General features: G+C 34.6%; 1 protein-coding gene across 2 annotated transcripts; it reads right to left on the reverse strand.

Moving 5' to 3' along the window:
* Nucleotides 1-457: 457 nt before the first annotated feature.
* LOC111507509 (glucose dehydrogenase [FAD, quinone]) lies at nucleotides 458-22,860 on the reverse strand. Of its 2 annotated transcripts, none has more exons than XM_023162820.2 (3): nucleotides 22,678-22,860; nucleotides 5,671-5,886; nucleotides 458-2,168 (listed from the first exon to the last, which is right to left on the reverse strand). In XM_023162820.2, exons 1-3 carry the CDS (start codon nucleotides 22,847-22,849, stop codon nucleotides 703-705), a joined length of 1,854 nt encoding a protein of 617 aa, XP_023018588.2. In that variant the 5' UTR covers nucleotides 22,850-22,860; the 3' UTR covers nucleotides 458-702. The 2 variants fall into 2 exon arrangements, with proteins under 2 accessions (XP_023018588.2, XP_074041327.1); XM_074185226.1 differs by lacking the exon at nucleotides 22,678-22,860 and adding an exon at nucleotides 6,973-7,114.
* Nucleotides 22,861-23,209: the final 349 nt, after the last annotated feature.

Below are 23,209 nucleotides of genomic sequence, written 5' to 3' on the forward strand. Positions count from 1 at the left end.
TGCAGTTTTGAACTTCGCCTTTTGGATGTATATTGTATTTCACCCAATAAAGACCATAATCATTATTATTATTATTATCTGATCAACTAGTCGACAGTTATTGGAAGGACTTTGTGATCCCCTTCACGTTGACAAATTGATCTGATGTTTGGTACACATATTTAGTTTTCATGACAATACAATTCAATAAATTCTGTATCATTGTAAACCCAAGATGGCCGCGGCTACAAAATTACAGATTACATATTTTTCCACAACTACCCAAATATGAGTATTAAATAACAATAATTGACTAGCAGAAGCGTAGTACACTTTGAAAAAGATGTAAATTCAAGTTGACCGCAGCTAGAAAATGGCGGATTACGTATTACTCTATAATACTGAGGCAGTAAATGAACTGAAGAGTTGAGTAACAAAATTAGAAACTGAAAACATGAAAATAAAATAAGCAAAAAAATTATGTCAATCGGATTTATTGGAAAAATAATAATAATCACATAATGTACTAAAAACTAAAATATAATTCGGAGGGTCCTAGGTTGCAGTCATCACACCACCATCCTCCGCAATCTACGGTATTGATCAGAAAAGAAATAATTGTTGGGAGTAGTTTCTACATATTGACTCAGGTTACACTACGCCCATATATTTCAAAAAGAGAATAGATAGTAATAATATTTCCAACACAAATAATTGCATGATTTACAGTTCGCCATAGTACTTTTTGATTTCGTCCGATATTTTTTCCGCAATCATGTAAATTGGAGCATTAGGGTGCCCTCTTATGATATTTGGTATCACTCCAGCATCCACAACTCTCAAGTTCTTTGTTCTGTGTACTAAACACTTACTATCTACTACTGACTCCTTAGGAGAACGCCCCATCCGAGTGGTGCTCATAGGATGAAAAATTGTGGTGGAGAATTGTCTGAGAGCACAGTACCAGTATTCCCTTTCGGAACCATTTTTCTTCAGATCCTCACACCCTAGCTGATGACCGATAAAGGTGGCGTTGATATCCCTGAAAGCTCTCGTTTTCGATAAACTCAAAACATATTTCACTCCTTGATACATAGTTTCAATGTCCTCATTGTTTGGGTCGGAAAAGTAGTTCAAATCAATTACTGGAAAGTCAATAGGATTTTTAGACTGGAGAGTAACTGATCCAATTGATTTGGGATTCAATAAGACTACGTATATTGAGAAGTCGGTTAGGGGATTGTAACCATCGAAAACTTTACTGACATCACTATCGAAATTGAAGAATAAAATAGACTGTAATTTGTTTGCTACGCCAAGAGGTGGTGGAGAAGTTATGAGCTCTATATCTGGTAATCCTTTCCCAGGCGTTTTTGTGTTGATGAAAGCGACATTTTCAACTCCTAGTGCATTGGTGAGAGGAGTTTCGCCTTTGATGTATCTCTCCAAGTTTTCTCTGAGGGTTTTGTTTGGTGCAACTTCGTTACTTCTGAACACCAAATTGAAGAACATTGTGTGATCTTTCATATGCCTTCCCACTGGCAACTCATTTTTTACTTCTATTTTGTGTTTGTTCAGCTCCTCTCTTGGTCCGATTCCAGAAACCATCAGAAGTTGGGGACTGTTAATGGAACCACTAGATAAAATAACCTCCTTTCTGGCTTTCACGATGTATCTTTTGCAATCTTTTACGAACTCAACTCCCTCAGCGGTAGAACCTTTCAGTAAAACTTTGATGGCGAATGCATTGAGTAGCACTCTCAGATTAGATCGAATATCGATTATAGGATCAAGGAAAGCATGTGCACTATTATCACGTTTATTAAAATTTATATTGAATTGCACTCTCGATACCCCAAGTGTATCTTTTCCGTTGTAATCAATTCTTTTCAATCCTTTTTCTTCACAAGCTCTGAAGAAAGGTTCTGACACAGTGGAATGTGGTGCTGTATAGTTAACACGAAGAGGACCGTTAGTACCGTGGTATCCGTGGTCATATTCATCTATTTGTATTCGTTCAGATTTGATGAAGTATGGTAAAACTTCCTTGTAAGACCAACCATCGTTGCCTGAACTTGCCCAGAAGTCATAATCTAAGGGGGATGCTCTATGGTAGACCATTACATTTGAAACTGCAGAACCTCCCAGTACTTTTCCTCGAGGAAAACTGCATTGTTTATTTACCATTCCTGAAAAATAAAGATCATCTTATATTTTTTCAGCTACGTGAAATTTTTGAGATTCGAGACGTTCAATGTGAAATAATGAATGAATAACTATCGTTACCCTAATCTTCTGGTTTGAGTAAACTCTGCGATTTGGAGTTGCCAATTGATCTTGTTGATTTGGTAGTTCACAAGAATTTCAGAGATATACTGGAAATGTTATTCGGTTACACATAACTTATTTGCATTGAGAGATCTGAGGAAGGAACGTAAGAAGTAACAATAAAATAAAGGTTAATAAAATAGTAGATTAGTGCTTGTGGGTAAGTTTTTTTCCACTATAAACAGAAATTACCGGTGCTAAAAATATTTTGTCAACAATTTCAAAACAATTTTTCTTGAAGGTGTTTGAAACCATACTTTTGTTTTTAACGTAGCATAAATATTTTTCTCCTTTCTTTTCAGACTCTAACTACTGTGGTTATTCAACAGACATCTGTTGAATCAGTGAAATATTTTCAGAGATATTAATATTTTCCACATAGTGTAAAGTGAATTTGTTCATTTTTGAATGGATTTACATGTTTTAATATCAGTTGACGTTTAAAATGAAAATAACCATTGAAATCGAAAATGTGTTGAACAATGAGACTATTTTGACAGTCTGGATAATCCAGTCAGTAGGTATGAGTGAGTAACATATGTGTCGTTGATTGTAAGAGTAGCTCACTCTAAACTCCGCTACCCTGAAAGATGTCAATTCATTATTATTATCATTATAAATACTCTGACCCGTTACTCAATGAACATTTATAATACTATCAATAATAATAATCATAGAATTTCCACAATAAATTTTATTCAAAGATGTGTTTCAATACACGTCTGATGGTGTCGTCCCGTTAGTTTGGAAGAAAGTAGTAAAGGTTATACACAAAAATCAACAACCTGCAGAATACAAAGATCTTAGGGGGATAAGCATTTTGCCTATTCTTTCTAAGATTCTTGAAAGAAGTATTGAGTTACAAATAAGAGAACATTTGACTAATTTCTCATTACTGACCACTGTTCAATCAGTGTGTACATATTGCAATGGTCCATTCTGAATATTTGACACTGAAATCAGGGGTACCTCAGGGCTCTATCCGGAGCACATTGGTTTTTTTCTATATACACTCTGAATTTGATAAAATCTCTGAAATTTTGTAAGAGTCACGTCTATGCAGATGACACCTAAATCGATTACAGTTTTTCTTCGTGGATAATGCTTGTGGTACTATAAAGCAAGAACTAGCGACCTTCATTGATTCAGCTTCTGATCACTGCTTACTGATCAACTCTACTGAATCAAAATTATTGTTGTTTGGTTCTGCATATAATTGTGCTAAAACGCGAGATATAAACGTAAAAATCAAAGACAATTTGTTAACTGTAGTAAATGAAGCCAAAAATTCAGGAGTCATATTTGACTCAGATCTAAGATTCGAAAAACATATCAATAAGTTAATTCAATGTGCATATAGCTCATTAAAATTGATTTATGGGAACCGGCAATTTTTTCCAAGAAGTGTTAAAATAAAATCATATGAAACATTAGTTTTGTCAAATTTTCAAATCTGACTACTGTTCACAGTAAAAAATCCAGAAAGTACAAAACTCTTGTTTAGATTGATTTATGACATAAAAAAGTTTCAAAGAATATCACACAAATTGCTTGAAATCGGATGGTTGGATATGGAACTTAGAAGAATTCACCATGCAAATTTATTATATTATCAAATTATCCTAAAAAATTTCCTATATATCTCTATAAAAAAATAACATTTAGAACGGATGTGCACAACTTGAATTTGAGATTCGGAGGTTTGTTACCTTCACCGACATTTAAAACGGAAACATTCAGACGTTCCTTCAAATATCAAATTTATAAGTTGCGCAACTCCGTTCCTGAATCCTTGCAAAATCTCAGTATTACAAGTATTGCAAATTATAAAAATTTATACTCAAAAAATAAAAGTCCGTTTTATCATAACTTGCTCTCCTGTCTTCTCTTGCAGTCTTACTATAGCGATAAGCTATAGCTAGAAGACTAGCAGATGGAAAAAATACTAAGAAGCAAATTTCCGCAAATAGCCATTGAGACACAACTTCTGCATGACACTGGAAAGGAAGGAAGGCTCTTCACAAGAAGTTTATTCAATGAAAAAGAGTCAAATTTCTTTATCACCGATGAGGTCATTGAAAACCTACCCAAAAATAGTTTTATATGTATTTGTACAAAGGATATAGTGGCACCATCTTCCGCAGAAAAGGTGAACTTCCTTGAATGAACATAAACAAACCTATAAATGTGTAGTGACGTTGTAAGCTTCGTCTACGAATTACTAGTAGAGGAAGAAAAATGTTTTGTCATATTACCATGTGGAAATCTTACGATAGATTGTAATTCAAATATATTATAATGAATGCCCATCAAGTTTCGGTCAGTTTTATCATTCATTTATGAAATAGAGCCGTTGGTTTCATACTTTGATTAGTAGCTGTTAGGTATTTGCGTCCACGGTCTAGTAAAGTATGGTTTTCCGTTGGATTTGAGGATCGTCTATGAAATTTTTTCTGATGTTTTACTAGCTTGTGTAGATAACTTCTCCAGAAGTACTTCGATATTAAAAGGAATTGATGACGTATTTGGTCTGATTCTATAGAAATGAAGGATAGGCAAGCTTCTCCAATTATTACTTGTTGTTCCAAGCTTTGGCCTTTTCGATTTCAGATATCATTCGTCCATTTTGAAGTTTTTTCTCATTTGCCTCATTTATACTGCCAATAGTTGAAATTCTAAAATACTGCAGGAACTTTCTGCAATAGTTTCAGTGAATCCACTGTTTTTGCCTGGGATGATTATAGAAAAGGACATGATATATCGGTCTACGTATACATATTTCCAGTTTACCGTGAAAAGTAAACAAATGACGTTTCGCATTCGGATGCTTCATGAACTGATTCAGGTTATTTCTTTTATGAATTATTGTTCGGATCTATGTCGAAGGTTTGTAAGTAAATTATGCTGATACTTCCTTCTAATTGTCCTTCATTTGAAATTTGCTATTACTGGGCTCAATGGAATCTTCATTGCTGCAACATCGATCTTCTCGTAAAAATTGTCATTTAATAAGAAGAACTTCTCTGTGAGGAATGCACGAAAATCTTCATAACTTATATCGAAAAAGTTTCTTGTGTTATTGTTGGATACCTTTCCATATCATAGATTGTTATGTATACGTAAGGGTCAACTTTGTAATTTAAAGTGCGTATTCCTTCCTATTATTTTTTAAGTTATGTCATTCTTTCTTTCATTAGTATTTTCATCACTGTTATAATACAAAAAAATGAATGACAGAAGGTCAGAATTAACCCCTTTTACTGAAATTGAATAACATATTTTTTGTGATTCGAATATATGTCGATAGAATGGACATTTCTAATGAATATATTTTATATGTCACATCATACATTCGATATTTACCTTGGCAAAACGTTTTACTGGGTTTTGCATAATATCCCCAATCCATGTGTGAGTGCAATACATAGCCATTAAATGCTGGTATATCACTAAAATCAGTTTGATTGCCCCCGGCTTCTAACAAAAGTACTTTCCACTCGTTGATTTCCGAGAGTCTATTCGCCAACACTGATCCAGCCGATCCTCCTCCAACAATGATAAAATCGTACTCTCCATAATCTACAAAAACAAAATTCAATTACTCATCTCAGAATTCCAAAGGGTAGCACTAAAAAAATATTTATATTCTCGTTTCGTTGAAGTAAAGAGAGGAGTTCAACATATGACTCAACAATGAATTCACAAAAAACAGTTCACCGAAAGAGGTAATTCCTTTCATCGAATGAAAAGAAATAAATTCATTTGATAAAAATATAGGCCGTTTCTTTCTATTATGTGGTAACATTGCTATATTCTAAACCGTAACAATTATAAAGACGATGACATTGGAAAAAAGAAATAAAAAAAGTTATATTCGAAAGGTACTGCATCGATATGACAATGAATCTTGTATTGAACCATCATCAATATTTTTTTAAATACGAACCTGTCTTTTTCATTACAAATATTGATGAATCAATAAAATCACCATTCAGTGGTATACCACACTTGATATTTTTAAATCATACCATTAGTGACAATAATTTTTAAATAGCCATGTCGTTTGTTTTTTTGTGAATTGTTTAGAATTTTTAAAAACGTATTCAACTAATGGCATACCCCAAACATCACCTGATAATTTCGATAAGGAAATACCTCAACACAACTAACATTCCTTTTTGAAAATTTTTCTATTACGGTAGGTAATTCTTGTTTCAAGGTTGATTTTCCAGAATCAAATTTTATACGGAATCTATCTATCTTCTATACTTATAAATGGAAAAATCACTCACTTAACACTCACTTATTCATCTCTGTTTCTACGTACTAGTAAGTCCTAGGAAGCTAAAATTTGGTATACACATTTTTAGGTCTTGAATGTGCAATAAGAAAAAATATTCAAATATTCCAACTGGGGCGCTCCCCGTGGGGGTGAAAGGGGTGCGTTTACATATGAAAATTACATTTTCATTAACACTCATTCATTCATCAGTGTTTCTCCCTACTTGAAACCAAATTTGGTTGAGGCTTTCCCAGAGTTTTAATAATGTAAAATTTATTATCATAAGATAAAGACTTGAAATTATTTGTCATCAACCAATCGACTATATCGTCAGATTTTTTAATTTCGTCCAACTCATCCATAATAAATGGAAAAAAACTTACCGAAAGGTGAAAACACCTTGAAATGGAAAGAAAACACTTTAAAAATGTTACCAAAAAGCTCTGCTATAATACAATACTGCCTGTTTTATACACGAATAACAAATATTATCAAGAAACGCTAAAACGATTTACCGAAATATTTTTCAGTCCCGGTCCGTCACGGCATCTCGCCCGAATAATTAAATAAAAAACAAACGCAATCGTACACTAACGGAGACCAACTGAAGACTGGCCTCCTCTAACGATATAATTTCTGCAACTGAAATTCAGTGCTGCTCCAAGACAAAAAAATTGTTAACGAAAATGACAGATGAAAATGTATGTTTTTTGCTATAATGAACCTTTTTCCTGAAGTACGAAAAATCACTCACTAGCAGCGCTAGTAGTTCGGTAGGGACAGACACTGCCTAATCCTTATATAAACATATGGTGAAGTACAATTAAAAAAGAATGTTTTCAACAAAAGAAGATGTTCCTGGAGCAAAACTAAAATTTGCAACTGTGAAGGATAACAATGTTTTAACATTAAAACGTTGGCTTGCATGCCGTAATTTAAAAGTAACTGAAAAAAAAAGTGAATGAATTGACAGGTTAGTTACTCTAGTACAAGAGTAGCGGTAGATTCAAACTGTAATAAAAGAAATTTAAAATAATTATGAATTTCAGATTTATTTTCGAGTGTAATATGAATCAAATATAGATGTTAATAAAATGAATTTAATCAAATATGATAAATGAATATAATTTAATAAACGATTGAGGTTATATCTCATTCTAATCAATGGTAATTAACTATGAAAAATTTACTATTCATTTCATGTTCAGAGCATACTTATGAATATTTATTTATTTTTTGCACTGTTAAGTCAACTCTCCTCGAAGCATGTATCCATTTCTTACACCTAACTTCATTAATATGACGTTTTATGAATGGTATAAAAAACACGTTTTTTTCCGGATATCGATTATCCGACGTACAATTCGCAAAACAGCAATGATTTTTTGGCATTATACTAGCACAAAATAATTTTTTATATCAGATTTATATTTTTAAATAATGGATTAATATTATGTAAATAACACTGTTTTACATGTGTTATATATGACCCAATTGTGATTTCATCGCTTCATCAATATTTGTAATAAAAAATATAGGACTGCATTTGAAAAAAAAATGGAAAGTCGTCGTGTTGACATGAAACGTTTATTCTGAGATTTATTGTTAAGATTTATTATCATTATAGTGCATTTTGGCATTTTGAATACAATAAAACTTTTTAATTTCATTTCATATATTCACTTGTGAAAGTAGCGATTCACATTGGATTTGAATCGCTGAGGATTAAATCCATTTGGAAAAAAAATCTCAGAAAGTTTATTTCACATAAAAGCAGTTCTTCAGATGAAAGAGTTCTTGAACAGGGAAGTTCGAGGTGTACTGAGTTGAACCTGAAAATGATGAGCAGCCACAGGTCGTCGCGTATTTCTAATATGTACCGCTCTTGGTGAAATCAAATGTGCCAAGTGACTTGAACACCTTCCGTGAAAGTATCTATAGAAGAGAGACAAATCTCCAACTTTTCTTCGATGTTCCAGGCTATCAAGGTTGCACGTGATGTTCGTGTCTCCAATCAGGTGAATGGCTCTTTTCTAGGTGGAATCCAGCAACTTCAGGATATGTTTGGGGGCAGAGCTCTATACATGAGAATAATACTTCAAAGAAGGTATGATCTGAGATTTATGAAGCATCGAAAGTTGCTGAGGTGCGTATAGTTTTCTGGTTCGGGACAGTGTTCCAAAATTTAGAGAAGTAGCCCTTGCAATTCCAGCGACATGATTGTGCCAAGACATATTGGTATCCATTTTAACACCCTACATACTTATCGAAGCAGAAAGCGGAATTGTCTGGCCTGACATTATTATATCCGGTTCGGAAACAACCGATGATTGGGGTTTTGTGGCATTGAATTGAACGTGGCTACTTTCACCCCAATTCGAAATCACTTCTACATCCTCATCAAGATACGCAAACCTTCGCTGCCGGTGAAGATGTGCCTCTGTAGCCGATGTCCTGGAATCCAAATGGAATAATGAGACAAGTGTGCCGTTGTCAGCAAAGCAACATATTGTTTTTTTTTTAATACATCGTTGATGGTATACGTATTCGAAAGATATCCATTGACGGCCACTTGCAGGGAACATTTTTTTCTGGAAGCTGAAGAGCCATACACAAAAATGATCCGACAAGTCATAGCATCAAAGTTTGGCCAGCAAACCCTCAAGCCACACACGGTCATAGAACTCAGAAATATCAAGCGCAACAACTCTCAACTCTCCATGTTTCTCGATTGCGTTATTCCAAATATGGGTGACAAACGATAGGAAGTCGCCTGATACTGATAGCAAAGCGACAGGTCTATAGTTATTTGGAAGATTTTTCTTACCCTTTTTGGGAATAGGCTGAACGCGAACAATCTTCCAACAAGAAAGAAAAATCTATATCTTAGACAGGTTGAAAAGTCTGCAAAATACTGGTGCGAGTTCAATTGCGTACTTTTTAGGTATGATGACGGGCACTACATCGCCTTGTTGATACTGAGCTGTTTCAAAATTCGCCTGACTAGACGCTGTCGGAAAGTAATTTCCGGCATTGTTGTAATTGAACCATCTGCTTATATGTTAGTGGTGGAATTATGGATTTTATAAAGTTCTGATTAACAGCTTTAGCTACCGACAAGAAGGATCTAGACCCATTGGGATTGGCAAGCAGATCATCCCTAATTCTCTGATTGTGAAGTTTTTCGCTCTCATTTATCCTAAGTTTGCAGCTGTTGCTAGCGTTATTGAACCTAGTTCAGTTTTCGGCACTGGGATTTTTGCGCAACTACCGGTAGGCGAGATTTTTGAAGACGACAGCTTGCTCGCAATTTTTGTTGGACCAAGGTTCGCCGTTAGAAGATCGTTTCATTGAAAAAGGAATATATGCATCCATTGATGGTAGAATAACTTCCGTGATTTCAGAAGTACAAATTGATGGATCTCCAGAGCTGAAACAAATATCTAGTCAGGGGAAATTTTGGAAATTGAAGATCCTCCCATTCAGCTGATCTGCCATATTTCATATTTCTCCCCAAAATTTATCTGTAATTCACTCAACACTAAAATAAGTTTGTGGTCAGAAGATCCCAATGAAAATATTTCGGTGACTGTGTAAATTAAAAAAAATCTGTTTAAAATCTGTTTTTCCGTTAATCAGCTGTCCCTCCATACGAACTACAACTCTCAGAAGTTGAGAAACTTGTGCGAGCTAAGGACTAACGAGGTCTTACCTTTCAACGTGTTATTCCTAACACGATTGGTTGTTAGGTTAAGATCCAGAAGACTAGCATATTCTCCATCACGGTCAGGAATCCTGGTTGGCTCATATATAATCTGAGTAAGTCCACTGCTTATTGCAAAAGTCTCAACTTCGCCACCTTATTCGTCGTTGATATTTGAAAACTTGAGCCACTCTATATTGTTAAGTCACCGAATATGGAAATTTCAGCACTGAGATGAATAATTTGCAGAAAGTCAATGGTGTTTGCAAGTGAAGAGAATAGTGCCCTATATTGTGTATTGACAAACCCAGCATATGAATATAGAGATCTGTGATATTATTTTTAACCACATAACATTAAAGTTTCGGGGTTCCAGCATTTCCCTTCGTTGACAGAAGAGATCGCTTCTGATAAAAAGAGGTATTCCAAAGTTAAGGCTGAATCGGGAGTGGAAATCATAGCCGAGATATAGAAAATTGACGGAGTTTATTGAAGCACTGACTTTGGATTCTGTGAGTGCAAGAATATGAGGACTATTTGGTGCACTGAGTTTATATTTGAGTTGAGTCTGATGTTGCAGAAATCAATTTTTTAAGTTGATAGTGGGCCTCCTAGCAACTGCAGTTACCATGATATTTCCCTGTGGACTGATGTTAGGAAGACCCTGCTGACTGTCAGAAATATTGGTTTTCGAATAACTTCTGTAGGATGATGCTCTTGAATAGGGCCCCACCCGGAGATCCGATTGGCCAAAAGCACCTTCGCACTGCCTAAGTCATTTCGATGGTATTTCACCGGACGATGCATCTACCATCTTGTAATAACAATTCAATTTATGGAAAAACTAAGAAGTCTCTGTTCATTTTTTTGACCTTTGTACCGTTCCCGATGATTGTTACGTTTCATCCCATTCACTTGTCTCCATATAGCTTGTGGTTAGTTGTTAGGAAAAATGCAAATATTCTGATACCTATATGCATTTCAGTACGGTTTCTCCAATTACACTCGGAGAAATTTCTCATATCCAATCTTAAGAAGTGGCCCACTTCACAAATTTGTTCGTCTATTCAACTACATAAAATATTTCTTAGTACCTTTATGTGGAAAAATATCTGAACATTTTCTATCGGTTCACATTATTAATATGGCAACATAGAATAAAAATAATCGTTCACTGTCGTTGATCCGAGAAATATGTTGTCAACTTCAGTTTGAAACTTGTCACTCTCAATTTTTCATATCTAACGGAAGAAAATCACATCTTAGATACTTGAAATGAAAACAAAGTATTGAAGTTTTCTGACCCAAATTTTCAATTCTACCTCTACCTCGAAGTCAGATTCCGTTTGAAATATTTATAAAGAAAACTTTTTTTCAAGTAATACTTCATCGTGTTAATTCTAGTGAATAGTTTACAAAACCGCATTATGTGTTTCACTTAGAAATAGCTTACTCAGAATAGATACGAAAATACAAAATCCGTATAGAAAAAAGTGATGAATACGTATAATCCCAACTCAGTAAATTTTGACAATTCTGAAAATATTTTTCCATTCATAACTTCCATACAAAACGTTTGTTTGACTGTGGGTAACAATGTTTCTTGGAGAATCTTCTGTCGACTTACATCGTATGAAAAAGTATTTCAATTGATATGAAATAAATGGAATAATAAACATTTTATGATGAAGATAGCAAAATCAAATAATTCGGATGTCACTTTGATAGGTAATAATTTCAATTCATTTCATTCCTTAATTTTTGATGCCAAAATCTTTTCAACTAACCAATTCCAGTTTTTTGGTCTTGTTGTTTTTAGTATTTTCAATAATTTTATAAATTTCAAATTAATTTACAACTTTTCAAGCTTTGGTTTCAAACTTTGGAGACAATAAAATGTTGAACATGTCTCAGACAGAAAGTTGTTATAATAAAAAATAATACATCAAACATGATGCCATCACTCATTCTTAAACTCATGGAGCACATTAGGTTTTCCAGAAAACTGACAATTATCATTGAAAATAATGTTTTCTGTTTGTAGGTAAGAGTTAGCAAAAAAATATTAGATTTGTTCTGGTTCTAACATACCAAATTGTTTGGAAACTGCGCAAGATATGATGCGTATGAGCGAAACATCTCAAACAGTCCGAAATAATCTCGGACACTTAGTTGAACCAGAACGCATTTTGGAGAGATCACTGTGCCACCTATCATATATATGAAGAGATAAAGACGAGAAAATACTGTTGATCATGTCTATTTTGTTATGTAGCGCATCCTTGTAGTCAGTTCAATTGGTATCTAACCTCAATCATCAATTATTCAAATCAAATAAATAAAAAAATATCCTAGAAAATAGCTCAAACAAATTTCCACATGAAAACCGGGGTTATATCGGATGGCAGGGGTTATATTGGACGATGTGGTTGTATTTCAAATTGAGCGCGCTACATATGTTGGGTGACAGTTCGCTTACTAAACAAAAATATCCCTAGATTAACGGATAAACTACCAGTCGTACATGTGTTTCGCGATCGATCAGAAAATCAAGGTAAGCTCACAAAAAATTAATTATTAGAGTCACTTTCTTCTTTAAAATTGAGACAGCCAAATAGTGTCCTCTGGCGTGTGAACCCTGTGCATGATAGCTACATGGTGCAATGGGATTAATATTTGTTTTCAATCTTATAAAGACCCCCATAATCTCAAAGTTTATTTTGCGTCCTTCTTTTTTGCATAAAATCGAAATTAACTGAAAGTGCGTTTTTCAGGGGTAATATCGGATATGCCACGAAAACACCTTCATAAGCTAGGAACACCTTATCGGCGCAATTATTTCCAAGAAAGCATGGAAAGAACATTGAAGGCCATATTAGATGGTGGATATTCATTCAAGCAAGCAGCAGAAATGTACGGGGTACCAAAAAGCACCCTTTACGATATTTACAGAGGTAAGCATTCTGAGCATAATTCTGTCAGTGGCTGAAGAGCGTTGGATAGTAGATGCCATGACTCCTGCAGGAATTCGGATATCCTTTTGAGAGGCCAAGGACTTCGTGCGTCATTATTTGAACAGTAAGGGCGTAAATATACAATATTTTAACGATAATAGACCTGGTGATGACTGGATTGAACACTTCATGGGGCAACACAAGGAGTTATCACTCCGTAATTGTGAAAATATTGAACGAGTGAAAGCTGAAATCACAGAAGACACGATTAAAGAGTACTTTAAGCCCTTGAACGAGACAATCCAGGGGGTTTCACCTGAAAATATTGTTAATATGGATGTAACAAACCTATTAGATGATCCCGGTAAAAAACTACTTATTATTTCTCATGGAGAGAAGCATGCGAGAAGAATAATGGATTTTTCCAAAATGTCAACGTCTGTTATGTTTGCTGCGGCTGGAGATGGCACTTGTTTACTTCCATACGTTGTGTACAAAAGTACAAATCTCTACCCAGACTGGATAGAAGGTGGTCCCTAAAACACGCAATATAACAGAACACTAAGTGGATGGTTCGATACTCAATGTTTTGAGGACTGGTTTCTCAAAACAGCCCTTCTATGTCTGCGACGAAAGGAGGGCAAGAAGGTTCTTATTTGCAACAACCTGGCAAGCCATCTTTCCTACCGCATTATCAAAAGTTGCACAGAAAACAATATTCAGTTTGTTTTTTTGCCGAAGAATTCGACACACCTATGTCAGCCTCTGGGGCGCTATTCTTGACCGTTCGCAACTTTTAAGGTCCTTCGCAAGTTTGAATATTGCGAATGATCCTAGAGTAATGGTATTCTTGACCCTTCGCACAATCTGCAATCGCTCTCAATTTACTGCGAGCGAACTTTGTAGTTCGCAAACGATTTGCAAACGAATTTGGAGAGGTTAGGTCACATAATTTTGTGGTTAGGTAGAGTGGTTCAGAAAGTTTATGTTTAGTGGTTGAAATTTGTCGTATTAGTTGAGTTGTACCTAGTTGAAAAATTTATATAAAATGGATGAACTGTAGTATATAGCAAATTTAGAGAACCTAGAAATAGCAGAGGAACCAATACGTCAACCTATTCGGTTTGATAATATCGATCCTCTTGATGTTTTGAGTGAGCATCAAGTTTTTGCAAACCTTTAGAATGACCAAGGAGCTATGTAGATATTTAATTGATATGGTATCTCCATTTATGCGACCACAACGACGACGTACTGACATGAGCGTTGCTACCAGGGTAAGATTGATATAAATTTAATAAAATGTTTTTTAAAAAATGTATTCCTCAGGTATTGGTCGCGTTACGCTTCTTCTCAACAGGAAGTTATCAAATGGACATCGGGAGAGGAATTTTTGTATCTTTTTCACAATCTTCTGTATCTCGATATATTGAGGAAATAAGTGTTGCACTTAATGAACCAGCAATTTTTGACAGATGGGTGACTTTCCCAAGAAATATGGAAGAACTAAATGGAGAACGATTACGGTAAATACCTACAAAAGTATATATCTTTCTAGAAACTGGGTATATAAACAGATATTCAGTTTCAACTCAACCTCCACATATCTGAATGAAAACTCAAATACTTTTTAGATTTTTCGAAGATTTCAATTTTCCGGGAGTTGTTGGCTGTATCGATTGTACGCACATAGCAATATTTCCACCCAATGTCGATGATGCTGAACATCCCGAACATATTTATGTTAATCGCAAACGCTACCACTCCATTAATGTTCAACTGGTAAGTCTACTTCTACGTTTGTGATTGCAGATTCTGATATGCCTTTTTTAAATTAATTCAGCAAAAATGTAATAACAACTTCAATTTTCAATAAATTGATGGATATAGCCGTTAACTACGTGGTAGGAAAAGAAAAGAAAAGAGAATTTAAACTTTCTATGTTTTTTACCACTTTTATTTGTAGCTATTCATCCTATAAGGACATTTTCAAACTTAACATAGAAAGTTTCAATTCTCTTTTCTTAACTATAATTTTGTTTTTCAGATATGCAACAGTAAACTGAAAATTATCAGGAAGCACGCATGATGCATTCATTTGGGCCAATTCCAATATCTTGGAGGTGTTTACCAATCTTCATGCTTTAGGTCATACAAACTACTATTTGTTAGGTAGGTATGTCAGGATTGTTTTCAATAGATAGTGATTACAATTCGCCCAACTGATGTTTGCCAAAGTTTTTAGTAAAAAATGTATTAATTATATCTGTAATGAATTATTACATATTTTTTAGGGGATACTGGTTATCCACTGAGGACATGGCTCTTAACACCCCTTGAAAATGAACCACCTGAAGGTACACCAGAGCATAATTATAATAAAGCCCACAAACAAACCAGAAGTATTATTGAAAGATGTAATGGGGTTTTGAAAATGAGAATCAGATGTTTATTTAAGCATAGAACTTTGCATTATAAACCAGCCGTGATATGCAGGATAATAAACTCGTGTGTTGTTCTTCACAATATGTGTATAGAGTATAACATCCCAATGCCTGAGAATGACAATGAAGATATACAAAATATTGACTTTGAAATTATTCTCAATGCAAATCTCAATGATAACAATGAAAATAATGATGGGCACAATCCAGTGAGACGCATAAATCCCCCAGCTAGCTGCAGGAAGGAGAGCAATGCAGCGTCTAATAGATAACTATTTTCGGAATAATTAGAATAATTTTGTACCTTATCAGAATGTTCATTATATTGCTATATTATACTGGTTAACCATCAAACACTGAAATATCAAATACATATAAACCAACAATTTATGAAGTTTCATTTGAACCCTGAAGATTATTTCTCAGTAACCTTACTGTAAATTTTAAAATTTTCGAAACCATTAAGTCTTCGCAAGTAGACCCTTCGCAGTGTTGCGAACGATCGTAGTTGCGAAAGATCTCAAGAATAGCGCCCCTGGACGTTGCAGTATTTGCACCTCTAAAACGGGTGTAGCGAGAAATTCTGACCGAATGGAAACGGACCCATAAAGGAGTTGTGCCAAAATCTGTATTTCCTTCGCTGCTGAAAAAGCTTCTGGAAAAATCGAAGGATAGCATTTCGAATAATATACGGTCTGATTTCCGAGCATCTAGCATAATGCCATTCGATCCAGAACAAGTTTTGAAAAGGATTCGGAAACAACCAGCAGGAGGCACAGATGATGCAATGAAAGCGTCATTTACAGAAGTGGTGAATGCGATTGTTGTTCCTTGAAGACCTATGCGAAGTGAATGGTGGTACGTCAACGCTATCTATCTCTCAAGCAGATATCATTGATGAAAATGCAAATAATGATACTACAAACTCTGCAATCTTTTTAGAAAACGATAGTGTTAACGACGACTCCTCGTCTAAAGTGCCGGACGATGAATCCTCGTTGGAAGTACCTAACGTTAAACTTCCAGTAACCTGTGATACATTACAAGATGGTTGTTTTGCTGTAGTTAAGTTTTTGTACAATACAATACAATACAAATGTGAATTGCCTCAGATCCTATAAGGGTCACAAATATTCCTTTGTTTTTCCGGACGTTGAAGACAAGATCAAGATCAAACTTGAACAGATCCACAGTGTTCTAACTGCACCTAAAATCCATCGCGGTATTTTTATGTTTGAAGATCTGCAGTTACAGAGTTAAGGGATCAAGTAGGTATACCTACCTACTTGGGTTTTCAGAATGTTATTTTTCATTTTTAATCTAATGTTTGAAGTTTTTGTGTTCTATTTTTTGACGTTCCTACAAGATTTTGTTTTATGAATAAAGACGTTTATTTCCATTATATCGATTTTTACTTTCATTTTTACTACATCACTCTGTCCGATAATGATTTTTAACCAAACCTATACCGGATACCAGGCTCAACGCGTTCTTTTTCAATGTAAAAAGGGAATCGTCTGATATTCCCCCAAAACCGGGGTTATATCGGACGCACTTGAAAAAAAATATATAATCCTGACAATTTTTAAAATATTTTTTTATGTAAATATGTTTACTAGGTTAACTTCTTATTATAGAATGTATTAGTTAGGGCTAATTTCGTATAATAAAAGAAATACAGACAGATAATTAAAAATATCGTCCGATATAACCCCGGTTGACGGTATATTGTATTAGATAATTGACAGGTACATCTTAATTTCCACATTTCCAAAGTAGCGAGAATATTATTTTTGTTGCAGTCTACATCAAAGAGAAGTTATATAATTTTCAATCGACCTTTTTTGGGTAGTTTTACCTTACACAATCTGAAAAAATATGGAAAATTATAATGGAGAACTTTATACAAGTGTAGAAAGGGCAAACTTTTTGGTTTATCCCGATAACTAAAATCAAAGTAAAGAAAAATGTTCTATTTATCAGTAACTCGTCGTATTTAACAATTTTGCCTATAAAAAAATTGCTAAGAAATAATACAATACTTATCTTAATGTTTCGGAGGCCAAAATCTGCCTCCGTCTTCAGAAATGGACAAAAAATTCAAAGATATTTGCAGTCGTTTCTTTGCTGATTATTCATTTTTCAACTTCTTCCATAAATTTCAAAGAAGAAAAATAAAACATTTTTCTTTGTAAAATATACTTTGATTCTACACAGTAACTTATCGGGATAAACTAAATAGTTTGCCCTTTCTACACTTGTATAAAGTTCTCCATTATAATTTTCATATTTTTTCAGATCGTAGGTAAAAATACCCAAAAAAGGTCGATAAAAAACTGATTTTCCTCCACAAAAAATGACTTTCGTTGAATAAGTAATACAACTTTCTGTTGAATTTCATATCTCATGATGTATATCAGTTATGATATTTTATTTTTATCAATATTATGATTGTGTTTTACTACAACAATAATATACAAATACTGGAAAATTTCCATGGTAAACAGAAAATAAATGTTGATAAAAACTTTTCCCATAGATATTAGAACATTCATAGTTGTTTTTCCAGATACCAAGCGAAAACATTCTTTTCAATAAAACTGGGATAGTCCAGTGACAGTCAACTAAGTTTTCACATACACGTATACATTTCATCACATAGGTATTAGAAACCCTAGATGATCAATAGGTGAAATATTAGACTATTGTATTAAAACAGTAAAAGAGTCAAAACTAGTGGTGAAAGTTTCCATCAAGCTAACTTTTCAGAGCTCCTCTCTCAATTCATTCCATGCTTGGGGTTACTGGCATCTAAAAATCTATTAGATCATCAATTATAAATGAATTATAATATTCGAATTGAATAATGATGATTTGCAAGCAGTCGATTTCTGATAATGTATCCGACATAATAAAATGAGGTTCACTGTTTTCATGCGAATTTTCGTTAAGAAGTCCAAGATTCATTTTGGTGTTTTTAATGATTCAAATCGGAACCCTGTGAAATACTCAATATCTTGCATTTTGAATTCAGTCATCGAACCCTATATTAGCACCTACTAAGATACCGAAAATCTCAGTTACCCAACCCCCAACGCTCTGATATGAATGCAGAGAATGCAATAAAATCCGTAAAAAAAAATTGTTGAGACAGACACCAATCCATGGTGTCATCTGGAAAAAATATTTATCTTCCGTATACAAATCACGAACCATGAACCTCCCAGCTCTTTCAAATTTTGATGTATTTCTTCAAATGATAGTTGAAAAACTAAAATCTAGAAAGTAACAGTTAGAAAAAGTTTTCGAATATGAAACAAACCTCCTCAACTTCGAAACTCAAGCTACACAGTTTGCAGTATTTTTGTTCATTATTAAAATGAAAAACCATTAGTATAAGCAATTCATTACGTGATAGATTACTTGATAGCTGAAACGAATAAAAATGTTGACTAAAGGCATTAGGACACAATCTTCCGTCAAGCTCTGAAGAAGTACAGGTCTACAAAATTGTCTGCAACAAAAGCGCAACAGTCCCTATAGCAGTCTTCAAGCATCTGACAGTAATCGATACCGTTCCAATATTTTTTCTGGGAAACGATGATTTCATCACATTGACGACACAATAAACATTACTTGTGAATTAATGAAATGAAATTACAAGAAGATTGAGAGCGCTGCATTTACATTAACATTGAAATATGTGATCGAACCGGTTCAGAGAAATGATACTCGCGAAATTCGATTAAAGACTGGGTAATCCCTGTGACGTTTTGGAAGCAAACAAAGACATTACTCCAACCAAAACGTGATCATGTGGATCGCCACTATGAACTACGGAATTTCCCCAATCACCTGAAGTTCGCTATTGTCTTCTATCTTAGCAAATAATGGAGGTAGGTACACTATTTTATCTCTCAGAAAGTCGCATGTTTTCGAAAAAATGGATGAGTAAACGATATCGAATGATATAGGTGAAAAAATTTGAAGATGAAATCAGGAAAATTCCAACTCTGACGAATGTTTTGATAAAAAAGTATCAATGAAGCTCTATTCAAACTATAGTACATAAACTGCTCAATACGAATATTTGTCTATAATAATACTTGAAATGGATACTTCAGTTACTTAAACTATTGGAAAGCTTTGGGCGTACGGTGGATAACTCTTCAAAGAATAAATAGGTATATTGAAAAACAAAATTTTTATGAAATGAACGATGGTGATCTATACCTTCAATGCCAAGTGCTTCTCTGAATTTTGACCAGTTATATAATCCTTATGTGAAATTGAAGTAGAGAAGTAAAAAGGACCTTCATTATTATTACATATAGTGTGTGCTGGTCAGGCCCTATCCCCCGAAGCCCCGATACATTCGGGAGGGCGCGCCAGCATTATCAACTAGTGACCATTCCCCACACCGTGGGGTAAGTGATCATCGGGTCTGAGAATCATGTGCACTGAGCAAGCGCAGTGAGCCAAGAATGACAGCCTTCTGCATTTGTGTGGCTGAGATTTCTGCCTCAGTGCAGCAAGCCGGTATGATTTTAAGATTTGAGAGTAGAGTGGGCATCATTCCACCAAGGACTCCAAAAATCAGAACAACCATTTCGACAGAGTGGTCTGGATAGAGTCTGCGGAGTTCGAAGAGAAAATCTCGATATTTCATCCGTTTTTCTCCTCATTCGTCGCGCCAGGAGCTGAAAACTCCATGACAAATATCGTGGTCGAGAAGGACTACATCAGGCTTATTAGCTTGTATGAGCCTGAGGGTAGCGAACGAATAGTTCCAATATATTCGGCCCTTCTCGTTCCCCACAACGGATTCGATATCCTCCCGAGCGTAGGGCAACACCGTTTCGTCAATACCGTAAGAGTGTCGTAGATGGTAATATAGCACTCTTAGGGCCGCGTTATGTCGATGGATATAGGTCGAGACCGCATATGCTGGACATGCTGATAGCAAGTGCATTAGGGTCCCGGACGCCTCGCGGCAGGCCCTGCACCTTGTGTCAGGAACCTCTATACCCATAACGCGGCTGAGGTAGACTGAGGTAGTGAAGAAACCATCCTGGCAAGCCATGATGAACCCCTCAGTTTTCGACTTCAGGCCACTCGACCTGAGGAAAGCGAAAGTCAGGCGCTTTGATAAGCCATTCTTGTAAACAATGACGTTCATAAGCATTCATTCAGCTAGCTAATTCGATCTCAGCTATAAGAAACTTTTTAAATGAATACGGGGTTATTCTGTAGGGTATATATATATATATATATATATATATATATATATATATATATATATATATATATATATATACGAGTGGGTATGATATAAAAATCAAAAATGAAACAATTAGTGGACACAACACTCCAAAAGTGGGGCAAACCGCGGACACGTGTTTCTGGCTATTGGCCTCATCAGCGCGGTGCAGCCAAGTGTAAAGATGGGCAACACTTGTTTGCCGAAAGCAAGAAACAACACATATGCACGGAGTCAACAACAGGAGCCAACCGCACATTTGTGGTTTCAGTTAGAAGACCTAGAATTTCCAGGCTACATCTAACATGACCATTTAGGCAGCTATAGCTACATGCGTGACATCCGGGTCCAGGATATAAATACAAAGAGAGATTTTATCGAGTGGGTATGATATAAATATCAAAAATGAAACAATTAGTGAACACAACACTCCAAAAGTGGGGCAAACCGCGGATAGGTGTATCTGGCTATTGGCCTCATCAGCGCGGTGCAGCCAAGTGTAAAGATAGGCAACACTTGTTTGCCGAAAGCAGGAAACAACACATATGCACGGAGTCAACAACAGGAGCCAAATTGAAGACAAAATGAGAAAAAACCAAGAAAGTATTCGATAAAAATAGCTGCGTTAACGCAAGCGAAACATAAGTGGAACCACCTATTGGTGTGACACCCAAGTCAACTTTCCAAGTTTATATGTCAGTTATGTCAGTGTTGGTGGTTTGACCAATCAACCGACATTTGCATGTATATATATATATATATATATATATATATATATATATATAGAAAGGTTAATGCAGTCAAGCTGCTGGAAAATAATTCCAATAAGCTGAAACAGCTGTCTACCGGTGGCTCTTATATTGAAATCAATATGGGAATGATCAAAAAGTACTTATCTATTTATACATTTATTGAAGGTAATTAAATAAAAGTTTTCAATTCCAAAAGCCAAATTTTTACACGATAAATTATCCTCATTAACAAATAAAAATATCATCGATAATGAATACACCATACCAAATAATATATGTCTATCTATATATAATCAAATAATTCAGATAATTATTTGAGAAAGATCTTCTGGGTCATTTCTGTACATTATTTCTGTCTACATAAGTGTTACCGCAAAAAACTGATAAAATATGATGATTCTTAGACTGAGGGGTACTATGATGTAAATAGCAAGAATGAAATTAATTTAATGTTGGAGAAAAAATACAAATGCTACAACTCAATGTTATAAAAATCCAGTTTTGTTGTTGTTTTTGTAATTCACATTATGTGGTATTATGGAATTCCAAACAAAATTGCTGAAATAATTCGTTGTGGCAGTATTGGCTATATAGTTCTTGAATTCTTTATTCGTTTTCATATTTATCTATACTCAATACATTCATTGACCTTTGTATTCTCAACAATATAATATAGATTTTAAATTTAAACAATCGAATTACTGACTTGTATTCAATTTTGATCTCATGGTTTCTGTTATTGAATATTTTCAGTGAGTTATATAAATGAATGATTAATTTTTATCACAACTATCCAAATATCTGAACCAACTATCTGTCATGATCGATTTCACAAAAACTATTATTACACTTTCAATATAGTTTGAACGAAGTTTGTACTTATATCTTCAACAAAAATTGTTTTTTCAATATTGATCCCGTCGTGAATGCAAAAAGCATTCAGAATTTGATATTTTCATCGAATAAAATACTTACAATGGACAGAAGAATCACAAGTTTCCACTGAATCCTTGTTATTTTTTCGAGGAATATACCCTTCACTGTATTTCAAATTATCACTTACATAATCAACGAATTGATCGAAGTCAGAACATTTATACAGTCTGAATAAATGTATGACAATAATGCAATAGAAAAGAAGATTCATTGTAGTTCGTGCTAGAGACTATGAGAATTGCATGAGGTGCAGAATTATTTATTATATGCGTTGATGCACTGACGAAAGTGGGGAGGAGCTAGCTCATAAAATTTTTTCTGCAAAACTGAGGAATTATAACGTTAGAGACAAAATACTTTCAAAGTTCCTCCTTGTCTTTCCGTAAGACGAGAGTAGCATGGATGAATGAAAAGAGAAAAAAAACCTAATTGAAATAAATTTAGAATGAAAGAATATACGTATTCCAAAACAAAATCGTATATTTTTTTGTATCCATGATGATAATTATTCAATTTTCACATTCTGTATTTTATTCAAGATGCATTTCTCTACCTGCTTAATCTGTTGATT

Source organism: Leptinotarsa decemlineata, unplaced genomic scaffold (assembly GCF_025532065.1).
Source record: "Leptinotarsa decemlineata unplaced genomic scaffold, Ldec_3_MD MMD2_tig00026369_RagTag_RagTag, whole genome shotgun sequence".
Classification (NCBI taxonomy): domain Eukaryota; kingdom Metazoa; phylum Arthropoda; class Insecta; order Coleoptera; family Chrysomelidae; genus Leptinotarsa; species Leptinotarsa decemlineata.

Bases quoted from the DNA above. Each gene is read 5' to 3' on its own strand.
- LOC111507509 (XM_023162820.2), bottom strand. From the start codon at position 22,849: ATGAATCTTCTTTTCTATTGCATTATTGTCATACATTTATTCAGACTG. The intron at 5,887-22,677 runs GTAAGTATTTTA...TTGTTTTTGTAG, and splicing joins TTGTGATTCTTCTGTCCATT to ATTATGGAGAGTACGATTTT. The intron at 2,169-5,670 runs GTAAATATCGAA...TTTATTTTTCAG, and splicing joins CAGTAAAACGTTTTGCCAAG to GAATGGTAAATAAACAATGC.